This window comes from Suncus etruscus, chromosome 5, assembly GCF_024139225.1.
Source record: "Suncus etruscus isolate mSunEtr1 chromosome 5, mSunEtr1.pri.cur, whole genome shotgun sequence".
Classification (NCBI taxonomy): domain Eukaryota; kingdom Metazoa; phylum Chordata; class Mammalia; order Eulipotyphla; family Soricidae; genus Suncus; species Suncus etruscus.
In genome coordinates this window covers 14,527,560-14,552,714 of record NC_064852.1, presented here as the reverse complement: position 1 = coordinate 14,552,714, position 25,155 = coordinate 14,527,560, and the positions used below count along the sequence as shown (strand labels likewise).

At 51.2% G+C, this 25,155-nt stretch overlaps 1 protein-coding gene across 1 annotated transcript in view; it reads right to left on the bottom strand.

The window, feature by feature from the left end:
* MVB12B (multivesicular body subunit 12B) overlaps positions 1–25,155 on the bottom strand; it is a 149,892-nt gene that overhangs the window by 63,307 nt on the left and 61,430 nt on the right. The window contains exon 7 of the mRNA XM_049774204.1: positions 1,531–1,625. Within this exon, the coding sequence (XP_049630161.1) occupies positions 1,531–1,625 (95 nt within the window). The remainder of the gene's footprint in view (positions 1–1,530; positions 1,626–25,155) is intronic.

Below are 25,155 nucleotides of genomic sequence, written 5' to 3'. Positions count from 1 at the left end.
GCTTTAACCGATTTTGGAAAGACCCACTGAAACGGAAGCTTTTGCTAGACTAAAACTGAGGATGCGCAGCAGAGTGCCAACTAATGCTGGGCACAAAGAGGCGGGAAGCGGGTGGCACAGGCAGAGAGAGGCTGGTGGGCAGGCTTCCTGGCTGCACCATGAGTGCCTGATGCTGAACTTGCAGGCCTGCCTGAGCCAATGAGCCCTGCGGGGTACTGTGGGTGGCCTCAATGCCAAGGAGCCCCTGGGCCTTGGTGGGGCAATTTCCTACCGCTGCCTCTCCCCTCGCCTGCTGGGAAGATATAATCCAATTGCTGCCGCTCACATGAGCTTTCTGAAGTCTTCCCCTGGGTCTTCAGCCAGAGGGTTACTTCAGTGCAGCTCCACTAACTGCTGAAATGAACCCAGACACCTCATCAGACGCATGGTCTCAGGGCACCCACAGGAGGGTTTCCTGCCAGACTGGGGAGCATCGTGCTTTCCCAGAAAGTTGGCATAGCCACAGGTAGGCAGGGAAAGCGGCAGGAGGTGACTTACACACAAGCAGGAGGGCCTGACTGGCATATGGCTTTGGAGTGGGTCACCCTATTGAGTCCCCCAGATCTGCTGGCATCACTGTGCCCCGAAACCCAGGGCTGTAGCACCAGCCCATACATACTCACTTAGCACTCTACACTGGTTAGACCCCGAAATCATCTTTGCTGATTGGACCACCTGCCCTGTGTGTGAGGGGGGGTGTACTGGGATATCCACAATGCACCCACCTCTTGCCAACTCCTACCAGGAGAACGTGCCCTGCCCCCCAGAAAGACAGCAGCAAATTTCTTGCTTGGGCTTCCAACCCTATTAGGCAGTGATCATAACAAGAAAAACTAATAGTGACAAGAATTATCCCGTTGTTCTATTTCATCTACTTAGTAACCTGCAGTTGCAATTTTCAGAAAGAGGGGAAAAAAAGAAAGGAAAACTCTAAAGAGATCACCTTTTAAATAACGATTCATTACGGGACATGGGTGGGTGCCATGTTTCTGCCTTCCCAGTGTCACTCAGTATTAGAAGTGAGCGTGGCTAAGGGTGTGCGCACATTTGCACACTTCCCCGTAGGGACAAACATCCAGGACTGAGCTGAGGGTGGGAGGGGGTGAGTTTGTGGGGTTCCTCAGCACCTAAGGAATTTCAGTTCAGGGGAGGTAAAAGGGGGGAAGCTTGCACGGTTCCCCTGTCCTGGGTGATGTGGGAAAGGAAACACAAAAACAGTGGAGGCTCCCACAGACAAAATGCAGACCATATGCACTGGCTGGGAGTGTGAGGAAGAGGTTGAGTCTACACAGCTGGCCCTGGGGATGTGAGGGGTAGCAGGGAATGGGAAGGCAGGCCCCCCCAAGTATCACAGAAGGGACAGCCTATCAGTATCAAGCACAGTCAACAAACAGCCTGGAAATGGGCCTAAAAATGGACCTTTGGGGCTGTGTCCCTACCTGGCAGCTTCTGAGCCTGCAGACAGGAAGGAGGCAGCTTGCATCTACCTACCTGAGATGGCATAGAGGTTGGAGTGCTGGTACTCGTAGTCTGCCCGAGTGCTGTTCCGACCTCGGAAGGTGGCGGGGAGCGTGAGAGAGATGTGCCTGGGACAGAGACAGAGGAGAGAGAGGTTTGATGAGGGAGGGGTGCACAGACCCCCCTTGGGACTTAAGTCATAGGTTGCCAATGTGCCGGCGTGGGTCACAGCTCAGCGTGTTCTGCCTGCCAGTTCTGTGGCCTGCCCATAGGCTTCTGGGCCTATCTTGCCTCAGAGAGACAGACGCTTTCTATGCAGAGATGTTGGGCACTGAGGTCATCACCTGTGGCCAGGAACTAATGGAACAACATGTCCCTCCCCCTGGCCCCTGTGTGGAGGCATATAAAAAATGTGACTGAGAAAAAGCACCCAGGGCAGGGCCTGGCACCTACTTGGATGGTGATGCAGGAATCATTGATGGAAAGAAAGTTTCAGCATTGAGGGAGGAGCAAATGCAAACTGTTCACAAAAAAAGAGAGTTAAAATGAGGAGAAGGAGGAGAAATCCCAGAAGGAAATTTGGGGGGGAAGACAATAGTAAAGTCCTCAGAAGTGGCTTGGCAGCCCAACTCTGGCCATTCTCAGCTGCTTCCTGGAGGGGAAGATATGATGATACAGAGCAAACTCTGCCCTGGGGCCCACTGAAATGGTTGTGAGTCTCACCTGAGGACGGAAGGTTCTCGATGCCAGCCTGTGCCCATGAAATCAGAGCCAGCAGGAGACTGTGAGCAACAAGCTGGTGAGAGGGCATAGAGGTGCGGACACTGGGCCACTGTCTGCCCAGCACAAGCGGATGCCCGCTCCATACAGTGCCCACACTGTCTGGTTGTCCATGCCACTCCCCATGGTTGGGCATAGTGTGTTAGAAGAGATGGGCAGAGTGAGGGGAAAGGAAGAAGGAGGGTGGGGTCAGCAGTTCTGGGGCTTCTAGGGACTCCTCTTCAGGGAGGCCACAGGGGACTCAACCAGACAGGTATGGGGAACAGGGAAGCTACAAAGGCACCAACCAAGAGATCTGAATCTTATCCCTGAGCCAGGAGGGTGCCAAGCAGGCCCAGTGCCACCTCTGGTGCCCAGACCAAGTCCCCAGGGTTCTTCTGAAAACTTTGAGCAGTGCAGGTTTTCGCCAAAACCCTTAGAGTTGGGGTTTAACCATGGGATCCTGAACCAGCTCCAGCATTGGGAATGTGGAGGGGAGAGGTGTGGATGTGGTGGGAATCCCCAGGCAGCTCATCATGTGTGTCCCCTGACCACAGCCCTGGCAGGGAGAGGAGTGAGCAAAATGGTGGGCACCTGTGGCTGGGTTGAGTGGGTGATACCAAGTCAGTGGGGTGCATATGCCTCGCTTGCACCCCTGATCACCTCTTCCAAGCAGGTCCAGGGTCCAGCCCCTTATGCGTGATGGTCGCGCAGGTGCAAGGAACCAAGGCCAAATCCTTGGAGGAACTTCAAGAAAGTGAGAGCAGAGATTCAGGGCTGACCTCCGGGTCCCCTCTGAGTGCAGGTAAGGGGCCACCTGGCTCTACCTACTAAGCTGGTAGGTAGACTGTAGTAAATCCCACACCCTTGAGGGAACTTTTGGGGAGGGCGATTATGCTTCCATGCTACCGCTCCTGAAGATTTGTGAGCCTGAGTGATGCCCCACGCGAGGTATAGCAATGTGACCAGGGGAACAAAACTTGGGTAAGGGCAGGAGCTACTCCGGGGACCGGCCAGGGGCACATATCCAAGAACTTGGCAGGGATGGTAGGTACAAGCTCACATAGGATGGTGGGCATTCCCTTGGCAGAGCTTGCCCTGTAGCAGAAGTCATGAACAAGGACCATGAAACCAGAGGCTCACACACATTGAATCATTGAATAGACAGGGAGGCAGAGTGTAGAGTGGGGCATGCTGACAGGCTTCCTGGAGGTGGTGGTATTTGGGAAGAGAGTGCTCACCTCCTCACCCATAGACGGAACACCCCATACACCCCACAACCAGCCTAAGGCAGGAGGTGAAGGAGGAGCAGAGCACATAATCCTGCAGCCTATCTGGGTGGAGAGGTGATGGGGTGATCAGATCCAATGTACGATTCTCAGGAAAGTCAGAAAAGCAAGTCAAGAAGCTCTGGCGGATAGGGATGAAGCCTTGAACCCCCTTAGGGAGGACCAGAGAGTTCTGTGTAGCGATGGCTCAGACCCACTATGCACAGGACTCCAACAGGTCCTGCCAAAGCCTTCTGAGGTGCTCCCACCCCGAACCCTTTTGTTTGGAGAAAGCCTGGCTGTGCATAGATGGGGCCTGGTGGCCCTGCAATATGAGGCCTCTTGCTCACCATGCCTACTCCTCTGACCAGGCCAGCTTCTGAATCTTCTTCCAACGTTTTTTATTTTTATTTTTAATAACTTTTTGGGTTTTTTTGGGGGGGGCCACACCCAGTAACGCTCAAGGGTTACTCCTGGCTATGCTCTCAGAAATCGCCCCTGGCTTTGGGGGACCATATGAAATGCCGGGGATGGAACCCAGGTCTCTCCTCGGTCAGCTGCATGCAAGGCAAATGCCCTACTGCTGTGCTATCGCTCCAGTCCCTTATTATTTTTTATTTTAAGGCATTGTGATTGATGTTTTTCGCAGTTGAGTTTTAGAATATAATGTTTCAGCACCAATCTCATCACCAGTGTCAAACTCCCTCCATCAATGTTGTCAGAGTTCATCCCATGTCATCCCCTCCTTCGGCCTGCCATCATCACAGACCCATTTTTTGTTTTGTTTTGTCTTTTGGGGGGACCACACCCAGTGACACTCAAGGGTTACTTACTCCTGGCTGTGTGCTCAGAAATCGCTCCTGGATTGGGGGATCATTTGGGACGCTGGGGGATCGAACTGCAGTCTGTCCTGGGTCAGCTGCATGCAAGGCAAATGCCCTATTGCTGCGCCACTGTTCTGGCTCCTCACAGACCCATTTTTTAAATGGTTGTTAAAGTTTGGGTCTCATGTTGTTGATGTTGGATTGAATACTTATTTCTGTCCTTTTTTTGTTGTTTTTTGGGGTTTTTTTTTGGGGGGGGGGTCACACCCAGCAGTGCTCAGGAGTTACTCTTGGCTCTGTGCTCAGAAGTCACTCCTGTCAGGCTTGGGGGACCATATGGGATACTGGAATTCGAACCGGGATCCATCCTGTGTTGGGCGCATGCAAGGCAAATGCCTTACCACTGTGCTATTACTCCAGCCCCAGTTCTATCCTTCTTAACACTACCAATGCACCTGAGTTCCCTTGGCCTCTGTGCCCCATTATTTCACATCTGACTATCTCCTCCATTCAATTTCTTTCCTTCTCACTCACCACCCTCTGGAGCCACCTCCATTTTTTTAATTGGGGGGTTCATACCCCATGATGCCCAGGGGTCATTTGGAATCACTGTGGCAGAAATCAAGCCTGGGCCTCCTGTATGCAAAGCCTGAGCTCTAGTTCTTGAAACAGTTTATGGTTTATTATTATTATTATTATTATTATTATTATTATTTTGAGCCATACCTGGGGGTGCTCAGGGCTTACTCCTGGCTCTGCACTTAGGGATCACTTGTGGGTGATCACTGAACCTAGGTCAGCTGCATGACCAGGCTCTGGCCCCCTCTGGCTCTTTGATGCTCATGCTCAGTAAGCAGGTTAAGCTTTTCCCACTCCACACAGGGTGACCCCATCCAGCCATGTTCTCTATCTAACACAGCAGACACCTATGTGTTCAAGTATCCCTCCAGCAGGCAGAGAGGAAGTTCCTGGAACACTGAGTCTGCCAGGACTTTCCAGCCTCCACCCAAGTTCTTGTCCATGCGGTTCCTCCTAGAACCCTATTTTTTCCACACCAAGCCTTTCCAGAGCTCAGGGATGCAGAACTATCCAGGGCCTAAGGGGGTGGGTGGGGTGGTGGTGGCAGTGGCGTTAGGTCAGCCAGGCTGGGAGAGCCAGCTGCGGTTGGGTCCTGCACAGTGACCTGCATGGGGACAAAGCATCTCTGTTCTCCCCCATGGCAGGAAGGGGGCAGGGAGGCTGGTAGTGGCCGGTGGTGGCCAGCGGGGAATAACACTGGCTAAGAAGAAAGAGCCTTGGATCTAACTTCTCCCGATTCCTGATTTCTGATCCTGATTTCCCATCGCAATTCCTGATTCCTAACTCCAAATCCTGATTCCTGTTTTCTGATCCTGATTCCCAACTGTTATTCCCAATCCTGGTTCCAGAATTCCCATCCCAATTCCTGATTTGCAATTCCAATTCCTTATTTCTGATCCTGACCCACAACTGTAATCCCTGATCCTAACTGCACACTAAGGACAGACACGCTGGCCCATGAATCTGAATCGCTGGCCCCGATTCTCACCATGACTGCTCTGCAGGATCCTGTTAGATTGGATCCAAATGACCCCAGACTCCACATTCCTTCGTGAGGTAAGTGTGGACACACACACACACACACACACACACACACACACACACACACACACACACACACACACACACACAGAAAGGGGCCTGCTCGCCACAGAAGAAGGGGAGAGGGAGAAAGTTCCTGAGGTGACAGGGACTCCAGATCTCTGCGTGAACCAGAGTCCAGAGCCACTGCTGGGATCCCTGGAGGAAGGAGGAAATAGGAAGGAGGGGTGAGGGGAAGAGCAGAGGGAGGGGGAGATGTGAGGAGGGTGGCGGTGGGAGCAGAAAGGAGGGAGGATAGTAGAGGGAGCATGGAGGAGGAAGGAGGATAAGGAAGGAGGAAAAGGGGAGGAGGGGATAGGGAGGAGGGAGGAGGCACAGGAACTCACAGTTAATGAGACTGAACAGTTGGGACTGAGGGACAGATCGCCGTGGTTAGTGGGACAGAGAAGTCACCTGCTGGAGAAGCAGCCCCCGGACGCCTCAGTGTCAGAGCAGCTTATGAATGACAGGACAGGATGCTCAGCTCTGGCAGCCCCCAGGCTCCCTGGTTCCCGGTTTTAGGTTTTAGTGGGGGAGCCTTCCCTCCTCCCACTGGCAGGCATGAACTGGGTCCTTCACAGACATCACCTTGCCGAGTCCTCACATTGACTCTCTGGATGAGAGTAATTACTCGTCTGACAGAGCGGGGAAAAGGCCCTTAGCAATGAGATGGCACTGGCAGAGCAAAAGGCCAGGCCCTCAGAGGTCTGTGCTGGCCCCACTGCCCCCAGCGTGCCCATGTGTCCATCCAATGTGGTGAGAGCAGGAGCGAGTACTCAGCCAGGATGGAGGGTCCAGCCTCGAGTTTCTACAGAGGAAGGATACTGTATGGGAAGCTCATCCTATCAGTCATACCCAACCTGGTCACAAGGAAGAAGGAGACCCCCAAAGACAAGGGGAGAAGCTGCACAGAGCTGGCACCCACGGTGGGCACAGCTGGCCCAGGACCATACGTATTGCTTTTGGTTTTTGGCCACAACTGGCAGTGCTTAGAGCTCACTTCTGGTTCTGGGCTTAGGAATCATGCCTGGAGGGATTCAGGTAGATCCTATGGCGAGCCAGGGATTGAACAGAGGCAGCTACATGCAAGCCAAGTACCCTGCCCACTGTACCATCACTCCATTCCAAGGACCATCTGATCTGCCAGCTTCTTGCCCCTGAGGGTCCAGAGAGTTGACAGAGCAGAGGAAAACTTGGAAAAGCAAAGCTGACTCAGGCCACTAGCCAAGCTGGCTCCCAGGCGAGCTGAAGGAGAGGAGTGCTCACATGCCCTGCCTCTGGCCAATCCCCAGGCGAAGAAGATGTTCTCTCACCAGCAGATCATGAGGGTTGCCTTGTCACATGACAAAATACAAAATAACAGTCTGGTTAAGAAAATAACTGACTCGGGCCCGGAGAGATAGCACAGAGGCGTTTGCCTTGCAAGCAGCCGATCCAGGACCAAAGGTGGTTGGTTCGAATCCCGGTGTCCCATATGGTCCCCCGTGCCTGCCAGGAGCGATTTCTGAGCAGACAGCCAGGAGTAACCCCTGAGCACCGCCGGGTGTGGCCCAAAAACCAAAAAAAAAAAAAAAAAAAAAAAAGAAAAGAAAAGAAAAGAAAATAACTGACTCAAGGAGGCAGAAAAACTTACATGCAATAGAAACAACCCCAAGTCAGATGAGAGAATTAAGGGGAGGGTATGTGGACACACCCCCAGGGCTCTCCAGAGTGCCAGGAAGGGACACAGGATTACCAAAGATGAAGAGAAGGGTGATCACAGTCACCGTTGGTGCTCCCAGGGTGAGGAAGTCTCCAAGTCAGTGGAAGAGGAGAAAAAGAAGCATCAGAATGAAAAGCAAAGTTCTGCAAATGAGCATAATTAGCCACTGACCACGGAAGCACCCGGGGACCAATTTCAAGAGTCAGTGGAAAGCGACAGGCAAGGCGTGCTACTGGTATGGAGGTAAACAGAGGGAGCAAGAGCAGAGAATAAAATGCGCCAAATAGCGCTTCCCCTCCACACACATGACTAGCCGGATTTCAACATGGCTGCCAAGACAATTCACTCGGGAAAGAGGAGATTCTTTTAGCAGAATAGAATAGAATGAATAGAAACAACAGGGTGGCCACATCAAAGGGAAATGGGCCTTGTTGGGAGCCTCCCCTCACCTCATACACCTATACAGGTGACCCAGAAATTGCAGGAAACACCAAGTTCTGGAGGTTAAGACTTCTAACTTCAAGTCATCTTGGCCTACCAGACACAGTTATGACAGCTTCTTCTGAGAGGAAAAAAAAAACCCAACGACCAACCAAGCTATGACTCTATGTCTGGCAAAGAACTCTGAAAAAACTCAGAGAAGCACATACTCTACCAGGTGAGGGGGAAGAAAAAGCCGTAAATTGGGCCTTAAGTGGGCAAGACTTAAAGCTTGTTTTTCCAAAGCTGCTGTGAGGAAGACAAGGAAGCCTTATTAGGCCTCTGGCTCGGTCCCTTTGTGATTTCCTGGAAAGTTTGTGGGGTGTGTGGAGAGTAGTGTGGGTGGGCGGTAGTTCTCTGTGTGCTCTCTTCTCTGCCACCCTGAAACTCAAAAAATGTGGGAGCCACAGGGCTAGATGAGGCAAAGCAAGCTAAGCTTCAGAGGGGCTCCATGAAGTCGTCTTTATGTGAAGATGAAGAAAATGTCAAAAGAGAAAAGAAAGGGGAAGTAAAGAAAGGTCATTCCAGTCGGTCCCTAATGCTGGGAGAACTGCAGGCAAACGAGAGAGGAGCAGTCACAGACACTTTGCTCCCTTGGGAAGCTTTCCAGATGATTCTCCTTCCTTCTCAAGACTCCTGGGAACTCTGCCCAGTGAGTGGAGTCACTTGGAGGCAATGACTTAGGTCCAGGAATCCTGTGCTCAGAGGAGGGCTAGACAGAGCAGGGGGTACAGCTGTGGGAAACGAACTCAGCCCACCTGGGATGCATCTTTGCAAAACAGGAAGTAGCATCGCCAGACTGTCTGCATAGGTTTCAGGCACAGAAATACACAGATTAGTTTTCCTGGCCAAGGTGGTGGGTGGTGTGGGACAGAAAACATAGATCAGAGGATGGAAAACGTGTGTGTGTGTTTTTGTGTGTGTGTGTATGTGTGTGTTTGTGTGTGCATGTGTCAGGGTGAGGGCAACTAAGTGGAACCTGGGGCACAGAGATACACAGATTAGTTTTCCTGAAAACGTGTGTGTGTGTGTGTGTGTGTGTGTGTGTGTGTGCGTGTGCGTGTGTTTGTGTGTGCATGTGTCAGGGTGAGGGCAACTAAGTGGAACCTGGGGCAGCCTCGGTGAGCCCTGCAGCCTGAGGAAATACTCAGAAGAGGACGAAGGTGACTAGAAAAAGAAATGTGATTTTTTTATTATTATTTAAAAAGGCCACAAAGCAAAGCACAGGTCAGAAGAGAAACAAGGGGGCCAGAGCAGTGGTGCAGCAGTAGGGCTTCTGCCTTGCACACACTAACCTAGGACGGACTGTGGTTTGATCCCCCGGCATCCCATATGGTTCCCAAGTCAGGAGCGATTTCTGAGCACATAGCCAGGAGTAATTCCTGAGCGTCACCGGGTGTGGCCCCATAACAAACAAACAAACAAAAAAAAGAAGAGAAAGAAGCCCTTGTGCACCTCTGTACCCGAGTGCCACAGCACAGATGATACAAAAGCTGTGCCAGCTCAGTACCTGCCCTGTACCAGCCCAGGGTGGCAACAGGGCCATGCAATGGCAGGGCATAGATAGCAGATACACCTGTGGGAAAAAGCAGACCCCCCCCTCTCCGCTCCCTTTTCTTCTAGTTTTATGTGATAATTTTGGGTCGTTGTTGCAATGAGAGGTTATTCTTTTTTTTTTTACCACTAGACGAAGATGGCAAATACCAGGAGAGTTCTTGGGTTTGCTGGCAGCATGAGGAATAGATGAGAGCAGCCTGCCAGGTAACCGAGGGCACCAGGAACATCTTGTGGCACCTGGGCAAAGTGTCTGCTGATGGAGAAAAGGGCCCAGGAACTGTGCCAAGGAAAGGAAGAGTCCGGCAAGCAGTGGGGGCAAAGAGGGGGACCGTGAGAAGGCAGTCAAGGCTATGCCAGAATGGAGAAAGGTGGCCAGGGGGTGCCCAGAGAGAGCCAGGGCCGGGGCGAGGTGTGATTCCAGCCCATGCCCATGCAGCTCTGTGGGGGAACCGTCATCTGTCGCGCAGCTCTTGTGCCAGGTGCGAGTGAATGCGCTTAATGAAGAAAAAGGCGCTCGTAAAACACCTGGCAGGAGTGGGGTGTGGGCAGGCACGGCAGAGGGGGCTCTCACCGCACCTGCTGGCATTTTAATAAGCACCTTCTCCAGTGCCTGCTCTCCATGGCCGGGCAAGTGGCCTGGGGAAGAGGCCCCAGACCACTGGCCGCCTGGCTGACTGTGGGGGGTTTAGGGAAGGGGAATATTGGTTTCTTAGGAACCATATGCTCGGGAACCGTGTGGCCTGGGAAGGAGATTAACTCAGTCCCCCTTTCAGCCCCAAGGGCCTGGCTTACGGATGCCACTGCCAAGATTTTCTGCATCTAGGTTCTTTTTGTTTCGTTTCAGGCCACACAGGCTTGGTGCTCAACGCTTACTCCTGCTTCTGTGCTCAGAGATCACTCCTTAGAAGGCTCGGAGACCATTTTGAGGTGCAGAATATCAAACTGCTGTTCTATGGCTCTGCTGTTGCCATCTTCCCCCCTCCCCCCAACTTCTCTCTGGTGCATCTAGGAGGTTAAGCTGAGTTGAGGGTCTGTGAGAGCCAGAGGTGCATGCTGCCCAGCCCCATCTGCCCCCCCCCCTTTTTTCTTTTATTCCTAGTAACCTGGTTCAGCTAAAATGAATCAGTTATCTGAATGACTCCAGGCCCTCCAATAGATTGGGGTGTGCTATTCTCTCATTGATTTTTGGGGCCTGCCTCGAGAGGAAATTGCTGTTCTGTGTTGCACAGTGGAAGAGATTTCTCAGGTCTTTTCTGTATCCTTTTGTTCTGTCCTTGCCACCAGCAAAGTTAAGTGAAGCTTGTTTTTTGTTTCGTTTTTTTTTTTTTTTTTTTTTTTTTGACCATACCTGGCAGTGCTCAGGGGTTACTCCTGGCTCTTTAGGAATCACTCCTGGTAGTGCTCAGGGGACCAGATGGGTTGCCAGAGATCCAACCCCAGTCAGTCGCATGCAAGGCAAACACCCTACCCACTGTGTTAACTCTCTGGCCCCCAAGTGAGGCTTGTTAATAGCATCTGCTTCCTCTCCATTGACAGTCGCTATCTCATGACCATCCTGTGACCACAACAGAACCTCATTCTTAGTGGACCCGTGAGTCGGGGTAGGAGGTGGTGGTGCTGTGAGTCCACCCAACAGCTCTTGCCAGCTTCTATGACAGGCCCAGACACCACATCTGCATTTCAGTGAGTTCCTACTATATGCCGGGCACCTCATGTTTTGTAAAACTCTGAGGACAATTGCAGAAGTCCCATCTCAGAGGCTACACATGGTCAGAGCCCAGCTTCATAGCCTTCTGGGAAAGGCAGAACAAAGGAGGCAAGACCCATGGCTGCCAGGGGACTGGGAGTTGGGGGCAGGCAGAGCAGAGAGGACTGCAGGGGACTGGAAGAGCAGAACCCTGCTGGCAATGTGGCGCTGAACCCTAGAAAGTGTCTGCAGAATCAGGGATAGTAGATACTCAGGGTGCATGGTGGAAGGCCCCTTTCGTGATGGAGAGGGCACAGCTATCCCCTCCAACATTTTTTTAGGCTACACCCAGAAATACTGGCAGTGCTTGTGGGACCAATAGGGGATTCAGGGAATCAAACCTGGGTTGAACATATGCAAGGCAAGTTCCCTCCCTGCTGTACTATGGATCCAGCTCCCAGCTCTCCCTTTCAGTTGAATCGAAAACCTTGGTACTGCTTATAAAAGTATAAGGTCTTCTTAGAAAAAAAATGAAAACAAAAAATATCCATGTGAGGCACTGCCTTTTTTCTTTAGAAATTCATCTGAAGTAAATTGAAACATGCCTACAAATCCCCTGTAACGGTAGACCTGAAAGCTCTGGGATATTTCCCAAGGTATGCAAACAGAAGCCTACAGTGCGATTAAAAACAAAACAAACAAAAAATACAGCATGAAAGAAAATCAGAAACATCTGCTGAGCCCTCACCACCCTGGATGCCAGGGCCCAGGGACCAGGACACAGCCTTGGGTGGGGTAGAAAAGGCCTAAGACAATAGAACTTAAGAGAGAGATGGAATTAAGAGAGAGACACAAGAGACTGAGAGCGGCCAGCCAGGAAAGGGTGGGCAGCAAGCACAGAAAATGTCGGAGGAGCTTCTGACTAGGACCATTAGGGGAGGCATTGCAGAGGCATCTATCACCCTCAAAATTCTGCCCCAGTCCTTACCTATTACCACAGCCTCTGCCCCCAACTGTGTACCATTCTTCATTCCTTCTTCAACTTCAGCAACTTGTGCTATGTGGCAGGTGGGCCTTGACCTTCAGAAGGGCCCCGGAGCTGGCCCAAGGTTACACAGAGGGGGAAGCCGGCTGAGTTTCTGCTTTTCCTGTCACCCCATCACTTGCTTTACCAAGACCAAGCAACGTACAGAGTAAGTATGAACAGTCTTGTTGGTACTCTACCCAAGCCACCTCTTCTGCATGGACTGATTTCATCTCAACCACTCAACTCGAAATATGAGTTTTTCTCATGGCAGCAAAGACAGACACAGCAAATACAGACAGACACCCGCCCCCTTCCTCTTCAATGTTGCTGCACTGGAAAGGGGGTGGAGGGAAGCTGCTGGGCAAAGAGGAGAAAATCACGATTCCAAACTCCCCAAGTTCCGACGTTTAGAGCTTTCAAGTATGTCAGCTCGGCAGCATATGGCAAATCAATTACTAGTTTAAATCTTAGAACAAAAACATGGCAAGTGTGGTGCAGACATAATCAAGAACAACGGTCGGGCTTAGATTACAGAGGGCCGCTAGAGTTTTGAATACAATTAATCATCATTCCAGGCAATGGGAAGCCATATTGACACTTATTCCTAATTTGAATATTTAATTAGGGTGAAGTCCTCCATCAAATTATTGCAGAACTGGGAGAAAGCCTGGAAGACTGACACAATTCCCAGCTTAACCCCTTCCCAGCTGCTCACCTGTGAGCGGGGTGCCCCACCCCCACCCCACTTCCCTGCATGGGGCTTGTGGGTGGGCAGGAAGAGGCCTGCACCCAGGTCTCCTGTTGTGTAAGAGTCCAGGGTGAGGGCAGGAGGATTCTGGGAATGAGGCACCATGATCCAACTCAACTCCTGGCAGGTATGCGGCCACCTCCTTTAGCTTAATTCCTTGAGTAATGCTGCAGAAAAGGAAACTGAGGCTTGAGGAGTGGTATCAAGTGCTCAGCTGACACTGCACATGTATACGCTCGCACTCATGTACTCACCACAGCTAGTGACAGAACATCTGTGAGTCAATAAAAGGCACTCTAGCTAGGTGGAAGTTTGGCCAGTGTGCGTGTGTGTGTGTGTGTGTGTGTGTGTGTGTGTGTGTGTGTGTGTGTGTTGGGGTCTGGGGCCTCCACTACCTGTGCTCTGGACTTGACTCTTGGGCCTAACTGTGCCACAAGCTGGGATGTCTCAATGATGCTATCAGAGGCTGCAGAGGGGAAAGGCAGGGAGACTCACAACACAAGTGTGTCCCTGCATGGCGAAGTTCTTACGAAGGGACACCTATGGCCGGAAATGGCCAAGGCCAGCAACAAGGATAGAAAGGTAAATTGGACTTTTTTTCTCCACTTCCTGCAATGGCCAAGCCTCAGCAACACCAGCACTGGTTTCTATCTAGCAGATGAGCCATGTGGCTGCATTTCCCTCCCAACTCTGGACCTTCCAGAGTTGATGGGAGCTATGCAGTTTTGCACGACCTGCAACAACACTTCTCCAAGGCTGGGCCAGGACTAAGGGCTGACATCATGCTCAGGTGCATCTAGAGAGCTCGCTGCCAGGGAGAACGGTGGTGGAGAGGGGACAAGGGCTAGCCTGAGCACTTCAGAGGAGCAGTTTCCTCTTTAAAGCCAAGAGATGGGTTCATGGATCCTCTTGTAGATGTCACTAGGGCCCTGCTTCAGTGGCCACTTAGCACAAAAGGCTGACACCTAGGCAGGAGGCAGCCCGGCCCCAGCCTCCAGCCCCCCCTACATGGTCCCCTTGCCCTGCCAGGCTGGCAGCGGGGGGTGCCTGCAACCCACCAGCCCCATTCTGAGTGTGCTCCTCGCAGAAGCGCATGGAACCTCGAAACTTTCCTTTGTACATTACATTCATCCCTATAAGAAAATCTCTTTTAATGAGGAGTGATGTAGTTACAAACTCTCCAGAGCCATAATTAGAGCAAACTAATTGAAGTTGTGTTTTGACACACTTTCCAAATTCACCGGTGCCGGATGACATATTCACGACGCGGCTGCCTCGCGACCAAGGCGCTGGCGAAATCATTAGGCTAATCACACGTATTTGCATTCTTCTCATGCCGGCAGCTCACCCTTAAACACTGTTTCTACTCCTGCTCCTTCACTGGAAGTTTCCACGGGAAACATATTAACAGTAATTATTAGGACTCTAGTGGAATTTTAATGCCAAAGACTAACAATGGGCATTAACATATGCTGGGGGGGGGTCAATGCTTTCTTTGAGCCTCAGTCTGAAGGTTGGGGTGGGAGCAGGGGGAATATTCTCTCTCTCTCTCTCTCTCTCTCTCTCTCTCTCTCTCTCTCTCTCTCTCCCTCTCTCTCTCTCTCTTACCCCCCCCACCGAGTCCTCCCACTCCACTTGGCTGCAGCATCCATTGGGGACCACTTCTAAGTAGGGACCCCATCCCAGAGGGAGCTGAAGCCAGGCTTGCGACTGACGAAGAAAAGCTGTCTTTCTTTTTTTGCTTTTGAAGAACATTAAAATGAAATAGTTACGGAGAAATATTTCTTCCCCAAGCAGTTAAAAACAAAAAACCCACAACTTCCACCACAGTTTTTGGTAATAATAAGAAGCCTAATGAGTTCCAGGAGGACAAGCCTTCACCAGTCTGTCGCCACCCTCTCCCTCTGGGTGACTGAAGGCAGGCTCGGAATAAGTGGAATGAGAGCAAGAACAAACGAGTGTATGTTCGTTGCATGTGCATCAGTGTGTATGCATATGCTGAGGGTATCACGGGTGCACACATGTGTGCGTGCACATCATGTACATACCTGTGTCATACTGGGTTGTCGATGAGGAGACCCCAGGTATCACCAACAGATCACTTATTTTTAAATTGGATTGGTTTGGGGGCCACAGCAGCGGCACTCAGGGGCTATTCCTGGCTCTGCACTCAGAAATTGCCCCTGTCAGGGCCCGGAGAGATAGCACAATGGCGTTTGCCTTGCAAGCAGCCGATCCAGGACCAAAGGTGGTTGGTTCGAATCCCGGTGTCCCATATGGTCCCCCGTGCCTGCCAGGAGCTATTTCTGAGCAGACAGCCAGGAGTAACCCCTGAGCATAGCCGGGTGTGGCCCAAAAAACAAAAAAAAAACAAAAAAGAAAGAAAGAAATTGCCCCTGTCAGGCTTGGGGACCATATTGGATGCTGCGAATTGAACTGGGTCCGTCCCAGGTCAGCAGCATGCAAGGCAAATGCCCTACCACTGTGCTATTTCTCTGGCCCCAGATCAATTTTTTGGATGCTTAACTCAGATGTTCTTTCTCTCTCTCTCTCTCTCTCTCTCTCTCTCTCTCTCTCTCTCTCTCTCTCTCTCTCTCTCTCTCTCTTACACACACACACACACACACACACACACACACAGACGTGACAGCCTTGAATAATGGTTCTTGATGACTCCTTCGACTCAAGTGACAAATCATTCCTGAACTTTAGAAGCCAAGAGGTCTGAAGGGCGAGAGGAACCCAATAGACAGGCCAGACTGGGGTGAGAGGGGCAGGAGGAAGGGTTGAAGGTTCTACTGGCGGGGATAAAGGGTGACACAGCTCATGCACTGACAAGGACAGCGTGGCCAGAGCTGGGTGCAGCCTCTTGGGGTGCCTGGCAGCAGTGAGCACCTCCCTCAGAGGATATCCAGGCTTGACACACAGGCCATGACTGAAAGGAGGCCAGAGGTGACACCATGGTTCCTGCAAACACTGACACTGCAAGTGGGCCCCCAATTTCACATCCTGCCTGGCCATCTGGGTGACTGGGGCGCCCAGTCAGGGAGGACCTTACTGAGTGACTAGGCTGTCACTCCAGCATCTTGACCAATATGCTGCTTCTCGAGTCTTGGAGCACTTCAGAGAACAAGGAAAGTAACTTCCCTACTGACCACTCCCCCCCAAGTTTGAGTTTGGTCACCTTCAAGCCCTGCACTGTCCAAACACTTCCCTCTACTGAGATGAGGGAGGAGCCAGGGGGGAACCAGGGTGCCGAGTCCCCCACAGAGGGGCTGTGAAGGTACTATTTAAGGACCTCGCTGACCTCCTCTTACAGACAAGGCACACAGGGGGACCTCGATCTTTCCTGCTTCTTCCAGCCTCTGAAAAGAGCCACTTTTCCAGGATTCAGGAGCAGCATGGGCACTGGCAGATTCCCAAAAATCTGGATTCTGTGTGGGGCAGTGGGCAGGAGGGGTCCGAACTAGGGACTCAAGGATGGCCCCTCAGAGCCAAGGCCAATGACTCTTCTGCTGACCTGGCCATTTGAGCTGCAAGAGAAAGCAGTGGCAGACATAGCATGTGTGTGTGTGTGTGTGTGTGTGTGTGTGTGTGTGTGTGTATGTGTGTGTGTTCAGTCTGACATGGCGTGAGTGCTGTGTGGGTGTGAGGGTTGGCACAGGATGTATGCACGTTACGTGGGTGTGATGTGTGGCGCAGTGTATGATTTTTTTTTTTTTTTTTTGGTTTTTGGGTCACACCCGGCAGTGCTCAGGGGTTATTCCTGGCTCCAGGCTCAGAAATTGCTCCTGGCAGGCACGGGGGACCATATGGGGCGCCGGGATTCGAACCAATGACCTCCTGCATGAAAGGCAAACGCCTTACCTCCATGCTATCTCTCCGGCCCCCTCAGTGTATGATTTCTGACAAGGTATGCATGCTCTAGCTGATCTGATTGTGCTTGTGTGTTATGTAGATGTGATGTGTGATACAGTGTGTTAAGTGTATTGTGTGATGTTTGACAAGATATGCAACGTGCATTATGTCTGACCTGGTTGTATGTATGCATATTAAGTGGGTATGATGTGTGATTTTGTTAGGTGTGTGCTGTTTGACATGTGATATCTGACATGGTATGTGTCATGCTACATGGGGTGTGATACCCGACAGTATGTATGTTATATGGGGTGTGACACTTGACAGTGTGTGTATATTATATGTATGATGTCTGACAGTTGTACATGTGGTATGTGGACACGATGTCTTGTTGTCTTGTAGGCATCTGGAGGGAAGAAAGCCCTCAAAGAGACTGGGGAGTGGATGGTGGGGTCCATGGGTGCGCCAACAATGGTCCCCCATCCTCACTTCTTAGAGGGTGGCTTTGCAACAATAACACTGGCTGTTTATACAAGACCTGGCACAAGATGCCCCAGAAACTGTAGCTGAAATGATGATTGTACTTATAATACTAATAAGTTATTAATATTATTATTCAACTGGAAACAGAACATCTGCTGCTCAAGGATATTTGAGTGGAAAGCTACCCTCCCCGCAGGCAAAAGTCCGACCAAAATAAGCTCCAAAGGCCTTTTCAAAGTTATTGCAAGCTAAGGGTTTTTATTAAATATCTAAATTAATCACTGAAAACTGCCCTGAAACAACAGTGTGTGTGTGTGTGTGAAAGAGAGAGAGAGGAAGAGAGAGAGAGAGAGAGAGAGAGAGAGAGAGAGAGAGAGAGAGAGAGAGAGAGAGAGAGAGAGAGAGAGAGACTGCACTAAAAAAAATCCCAGGAAACTTCGCTTACCACCCATGTTCACTTGGTTTGGCGGCTGGATTTACACGGAGACACCCCGGTGAAATATTCCACAGAGCTCCCCACAAATAGACTGTCAGCTCCCACTCTGATAACAAGTAAAATATCCCCCCTCTAAATGGTCTGGCTCACAGAACAGACCCTAAAGTGGACTGATAAATCTGTTCTGACACACACAAAACTATTTTCATAATCCTGAAAAAAAGCCTTTCGTCCGAGCCTGGAGCTTCAACAAGCTGCAGGGAGAGGGCCTCCTGCATGGGAGAAGCTGGCAGAGAGGGGGAAATCACTCCCCATTTATAACCCTGCTTTGCAGGGCAACTGCAGCATGAGGCCCACACAGCCCTCTCACCCACCAAGAAAAATAAGACACTCACCAAACCCACAAAAATGACAGAGATATTGCCTCGAGGAGCAGAAATGCACGGGGAAGGGAATTTGATGTGCCAGGGAAGCCAAGAGGCCAGCTCAGAGGTGTAAGCTGTATTGACAAACAGTCCGTTCTTCACAAAACAGAAACTCTGGCTTCCCCCCAGAAGCCCTATTAAAAATTAATATCAAAAAGTGTATTGCCCAGTGTCAGCTCATCCTTCACATCTGAAGGTACCAAGCTGCATTCTCGGGAAAGGGCCCTGCAAAACCCAGCTCCGTGGGCGGACCTCACACCATTCTCACTGCCTGACTCCAGGCCTCTGGCACATCGCTGGCACCACAAGTGGAAGTCCAGAGGCGTGAGGCTCGGTGTGGTGGTCAGCCCCTGGGACACTCTCATGTCCATGTTTCATCATTCACAATTCCAGCAGATTGGTCCCTGCCCGGTGCTCTTGCATCCTTAAAATAACATGGCCAGCGAGATCGCACAGCAGTAGGGCGTTTGCCTTGCATACAGCCAACTCAGGATGGATGGTGGTTCGAATCTCGGAATCCCATATGGTCCCCCGAGCCTGCTAGGAGCAATTTTTGAGTGCAGAGCCAGGAGTAAATCCTGAGCACCGCCGGGTGTGACCCCAAAACAAAACAACAACAAAAACAAAAACATGAACAGGGGCCAGAGAATAGCACATCAGTAAGGCATTTGGCCTTGCATGTGGCCAACACAGGACAGTTCGAATCCTGGTATCCCATATGGTCCCCCTGAGCCTGCTAGGAGAGACTTCTGAATGCAGAGCCAGAATTAACTCCTGAGCACTGCTGGGTGTGACCCAAAATCCACCCCCCCCAAAAAAAAGAACATGGACAGGCACTGCTCAGGCAGCCCATGGCCCAAAGAGCTTCCTCTTGCACCGACAGCATTTAGAGGGGGCTCAAGGAGCCTCAGATGGGGATCCCTAGAGGGTTGCACCCTAATGCCAGCTCTTTCCCTCAAGGTACCCAGTTCCCTGATAAAACATCCCTTACAAACATCGAGGGGCCTTATCTCATGGCCATGTTCATCAGACACAAGAATAGGTGGTCAGCCAAAGGCAGTTCATCCACTGGAGTTAAAGTTCTTGCTCTTATTCAGTCTCTGCTTGGCCTTGGGGAAGGAACAGAACCTCTGTGATCTTGGCTTCCTGTCTTAGGAGAAAGGTGATAGTAGCACCTGGCTCACAGAGCTGTTATTATGGTGAAATGAATTACTATTTAGAAAGCACAAGGAATTGTGTCAGCAACCAAATGAATGTGATTTAAATCTTAGATGGATGAATCAGTTGGTGTATGGGTTAGTGGATGGATGAGTAGGTGTCTACGTGAGTGAGTGGGTGGGTAGTTGGGTTGGATGGATAAATGAATAAATGGAGAGATGGATGGTTAAATAAATGGTTCGATGAATAGATAGGTGAATGTATAGATGGATGGGTGACTAGGTGGTTGGATGGATGAGTGAATAGATGGATGGGTAGATATGTGAAAGGATAGATAAATGGCTGGATGGATAGATGGATGGTTGAATGGATGGGCGAATAGAAGGATGGGTAAATGGATGGTTGGATGGATGGGTAAATAGATGGATGGATGGATGTGTGGATGGATAGATAAATGGGTGGATGGATAGATGGATAGATAAATGATGGTTGGATGGATGGATGGGTGAATAGATAGGTGAATGGATAGGTTGATGTGTGAATGGGTAGATGGATGGGTGAATGGATGGTTGGATGGGTGGGCAGGCAGATGGATGGGTATGTAGATGAATGGACATGTCCCTAACTTAATGAATGGATGATGGTGGGAGGATGGACAGAAGGATGGGTAGATGAATAGATAAAAGGAAGATGGAAGGGGGCCAGAGAGATAGCATGGAGGTAAAGCATTTGCCTTGCATAAGGAAGGACGGTGGTTCGAATCCCGGCATACCATATGGTCCCCCGAGCATGCCAGGAGCGATTTCTGAGCATAGAGCCAGGGGGAACCCCTGTGCGCTGCCGAGTGTGACCCCCCCCAAAAAAAACCCAAAAAAACGCATTAAGAAAGGAAGATGGAAGAATAGAACGAGGCATGAATAAATATCTGTCGCCTCATCTATGTAAAATGGCTCATGTTCAAACAAAATATTCAATAAACAGTTTATTATATTGCAAATACCTGAATCATCCAACCATTCTAACCATGCTTAGGTTTCCCCTTTTGTACTGTCTACTCACTGTGGACAGGAGAGGACAGTTATCAAATTTCCAAGTCCTTGCCAAATTTCCAGCACAGTGACGCAATACTTTCCTGTCATCTCTGTGAGACTAGCCTTTTCCGTGAAAAGAAAAAAGGCAAAGTGGCATTCCTTGTCATCCATAGGTTGGCAAACCCAGTCCCAGCACCAAACATAAGTACCCACAGCAAGACTGGCATGGTGAGGCCACGCTGGGTGCTGACAGTGAGAGGAGAGAGGAGAGCGAAGGGTAAGGCCAGGACAGGAAGTAGACAGGTGAGCACATCAGGTGCCTATTTGCCTGCTGAAGAAAAGCAGGTGCTGGCACTCAGCGAGGCACATGGCAATGACCAGAGCAGAGATGCTACTGCAATGAGGACAGGAGGAGAGTGGCCCAGAGTATGCAGAGATGTGTGTTCAGCAGATGAATGACCATAGGCACACCTCAGAGTTAGAGGCAGGTAAGGAAACATGGATTCCATGATGAAATAAATCGCGAAGCCTGGAAGCCCAAACTTGAATCTTGCCTCAGAGGGTCCCCGAGGTACTCCAGTCAGGTGGAACCACTGGGTGTGGAAGAACAATGTGAGTAGGAGGTGAGGGGGCCACAGAGGCCCACAGGGTGATCTGTGCCCTCTGAGGGAACTCAAATGAATGCACCCAGACAGAGCATCCCATAGCAGCTCCCATGTCTCCAAACTCTCTCTGCTAATTGGGGGTGACAGCTCAAATTCACAAGCTGGTTATTACTGGGGAGGGTGGGGCTGGGGAAAGATGGAAGGGGGAGGGGACATGAGGTATAGTTTGACCTTTCAACTCTGACCCGATGCCTACACCCTTAGCAGCAGCAGGAACAGGTGTACAGCTGCTGTGCCCCAGCTTTTCTTCACCCTCAGTGGGGCCAGTGATGTGCCCAGCCAACATAATGAAGTACCCTCCACATACTCATCCCAGTACTGCCATCATAGGGCAAGAGACAAATGTCATGTGGGAAATCAACCCCAATGGGAATTCTGATGAGAAGCCTGGGGATGCCGAACTGTGGGCACAGAGAGAGAGGTTGAAACTCTGGCCAGTGGCTGTGGGCACCGGGGGAAGAGTGTAGGCCTAAATAGGGGTGGGTGAAGGCACCACTACAGTGGGGGTGAGCAGGGTCCTCCCCTCTGTTTGGAGGAGGTGCACCCTGCCTAGGACAGCTTGGCCAAGGGAATGCGGCTGAAGGTTGGTGACCATCTTTGTTCTGAGAAGCCAGTACAAACAGACCAGAGATGGGACTGAAGTGCAGGTCTCCCAAGAGCACATGGTGCCAGTCCCATCCTGTGCCCTCAGAATGCGAGTCTTCGAGTTCCTGTCACAGATTCATAACATCCATGCAAAAAAGTTAAGTGCAATTCTTTCTGTCACTGAGAAATATTCTTTGGAACCTGTGACTGACACGACACCTAACTGGAAGTTGAAAAGTCACCCAAGATGTCAGGGACAGGGAGGGCAACGCCTCACCTTAGTGGCGGAGGGACTGTGAGACTGACACTGTGGGTCAGGGGTACGTATGCCGGGAGCAAAGGGTTCAGTATGCCAGTGTCAGCTTCTCCTTTGGGGCCTTGAAGAGGCCACGGGAGCCAGAGAACCTGGCACATTCTCAGTCTTCAGGATGGCTGGGCTGGGGTCTGTGCATGGATGTAAGCTCACACATGACATGCATGTACACACACACACCATCTAGGTCTAGAACATGCATCTCAGTGCAACTGAAAAGGGCCAATTCCACTTCTGTTGGCTCAGTTCCTCTGTGAGATCATGGGGTGGGCACTGTGTCCCTCAGTCTAGCTTCTGAGGCTACACCTCAACAGCAGGAAACTGCAGTGGTTACTTGAGTCACCTGTGGGTGGTACTGTGGCCCCCATACCCCGCCATGGGCTCTTGGCCAGGCCTCTGTGGCCCCCACATACAGGGAACAGGGACTATGAGTTACTGCATAGGTGACAGTGCAGATCCACTAGAGTTGGCCAATCCAGTGTGAATGGATGTTGGCAGCAGCTGGATAGACAGACAGATATTGGGCCTTCTGATTCGTTTAAGATAAGTTAAGCACAACTTACGCCCTAGAACTTCAGGCTCCTGGATCCAGCCCTTTTTCTCCCCTTCTCCACCCACACTGGCGACTTGGAGCCCATACTCAGTTGCTCAATCCTCTAGCTGTGTGACTGAGGCAAGGTGGAGACGGGGGATGACCCTGCATGGAGCCCTTTGGGTGCAGGACATGACCTTGTGCCCATGTGTCCAAGCTACCTCTGGCACCTCCATTTGTTTCCAGTGCCACCAACTGTTTTGGCCCTGTTTGGGCCTTTCCTTTCCACCTGACCCTTCTCACCCTGAGTTTCCAGCCAGATACCCTGGCTGTGGCAGAGATACTGTTGACTTTTGTCGCTAGGCACCCCAGCCCTCTGGAACAGCTACAGGGTTTGGTCAACACAATGAGGGCTTCTTCATTAAGCCACTGTTCAGCTCAGCGAGCCGGGGCCAGAATAGGTTGGAAGCCCTTCTGGGGAGGGACATGGCCTTGGGAAGGGCAGGATGAGGGTCCCTGATCTGCTCTCCTCCCAGGTGGCAGTGCTGAGTGGCTCAGAGAATCCTGGAGCTTCAGCCTGTTGCTGTTTTGTCCATGTAGCTCAGGCCAGCGTGTGGTTAGTATCCTGCCCCCTGCAGTTGCATCAGAAAGAGGAGCACCTCTGCTGGGGGAAACTGAGGCCTTGGCTCTTGGAAGCAGCAGCATGCCAGGACCCCTGCTGGGACCATCCCTGGACCCTGTATCTTATTCCCCAGGGAGGCCCAGGAGCTCCCACCCAAGAAGACCCACAAAGGCCTACTGGCCATCTGACTCTGTGTCAAGCAGGAAGGAGCCAGCAGGGGGCTCCAGCTCCTAGTACAGGGACCTGCTTCTGGAAGCAAATCCCATGCTGCCAGGGCTGTGCAGCATTCCCTGACACACTGGCCTTTTGTTTAAAATAAGTATGGGCACAGCTCTTAAAAAAAAAAACGACTTAAGTAGCTCCGTTTTTTCTTATTTAAGCTTTTTTGTGACAGAAGTTCAGGCTCATGAACGCAACAAAGTGGGCTCCTGGTCCTACCTGGTCCTACCCAGCGTCTGCTGGGGAATGAATGAATGTACAAGTCCTGTTAGAATCTGCTAATTTGTGTGGGGCCAATAGAGGGCGCCATCGCCACGTCTGCTCCCACCGGAGTCTGAAGTTCCCTACTGGGTCCGGAACCCACACAAAGACCAGGCTGGCTTGCACATGTATTTGTCCTACCTGGGGTCTGATAGCTCATCTATGTAAAACGGACGCAGGGAAAATAACTGGGAGGAAATAACCAACCGCCAAAGGTGTTATTGGCTCCCTGGAAGTGAACGAACTCCATGTGAATTTGCTCCATTCCTTCTACAAGCCTGTCTCACTCTCATCATCAGAAAAAGCCCCAGGCTGCTGGTGCTGACGGGAGTGAGTCTGGGGGGAGCAGGAAGGCTGGCTGTTCGCCTGTTCAAAAGGCATTTGCCAGAATCCAGGAGCCTGGGGCCCGGTGCTAATAGCTCACAGCGAATGGCCAGTCCCATTCCCTAGCAGGTCCAGAGGTGCATGTCTCTGGGAGGTGTCTCAGAGGAGCACTCAGCTATGTTTCCAGTCCTGGTCGTTAGGGAGGGCTTCTTGGGAGAGGAGGCATTGGAGCTGACCTGCAGGACAGGGTTTGGGGAGCCTGGGGAGAAATGGGTGTGTCAACAATGGGAGTATAGGCCCAGGAGCAACAAAGAGGGCAGGAAGATGGCTCCTGGCTTTTCTTTGTGTCTGAGGCTGGGGCCTAGAATAGAGCCTGAAAGTCGCAGGGGCCAAACAAGGGGTGAAAGCAGCAGGGGCACCCTCCAGACCCAATTCAAACTCTTCCAGCCAGAACTGAAACACAGCTCAGAGCATTCACTGAGGAACCCTGAGGTGGCCCATCCCAGCAGGGTTTTTTTTTTTGGGGGGGGGGCACACCAAACAGTGTTCAGGGATCATTCCTGGCTCTGATCTCCAGAATCACTCCTGGCAGTGAAGTGAGAGCACAGTAGAGAGTTAGCCTTGCACGTGACCAATCTGGGACAGACCCAGGTTCGATCCCTGGCATCCCATATGGTTCCCTGAGCCTGAGTGCAGAACCAGGAGTAACCACAGAGCACTGCTGGGTGTAGCCCAACACCCCCCCCAAAAAAACTCCCAAAACTATACAAAACAAAATTCCTGGCAGCACTTGGGAACTGTATGAGATGCCAGAGATTGAACCCGCATTGGCCACGTGCAGGGTAAGTTCCTTCTCACTGTCCTATTGTTCTGGGCCCCAGCAGGAATTCTATAAGGCTCGAGTAACAAACTCCTGTGGTACTTACAACTCAGGGTTTGCAATGACTGCAACAAAATGGGATCACTTTTATTTGACTTGCCAAAGAAACTAGGTGTCAGGACAGCCTGGAGGAAGTGTGTTCTTCGCTGGCTGAG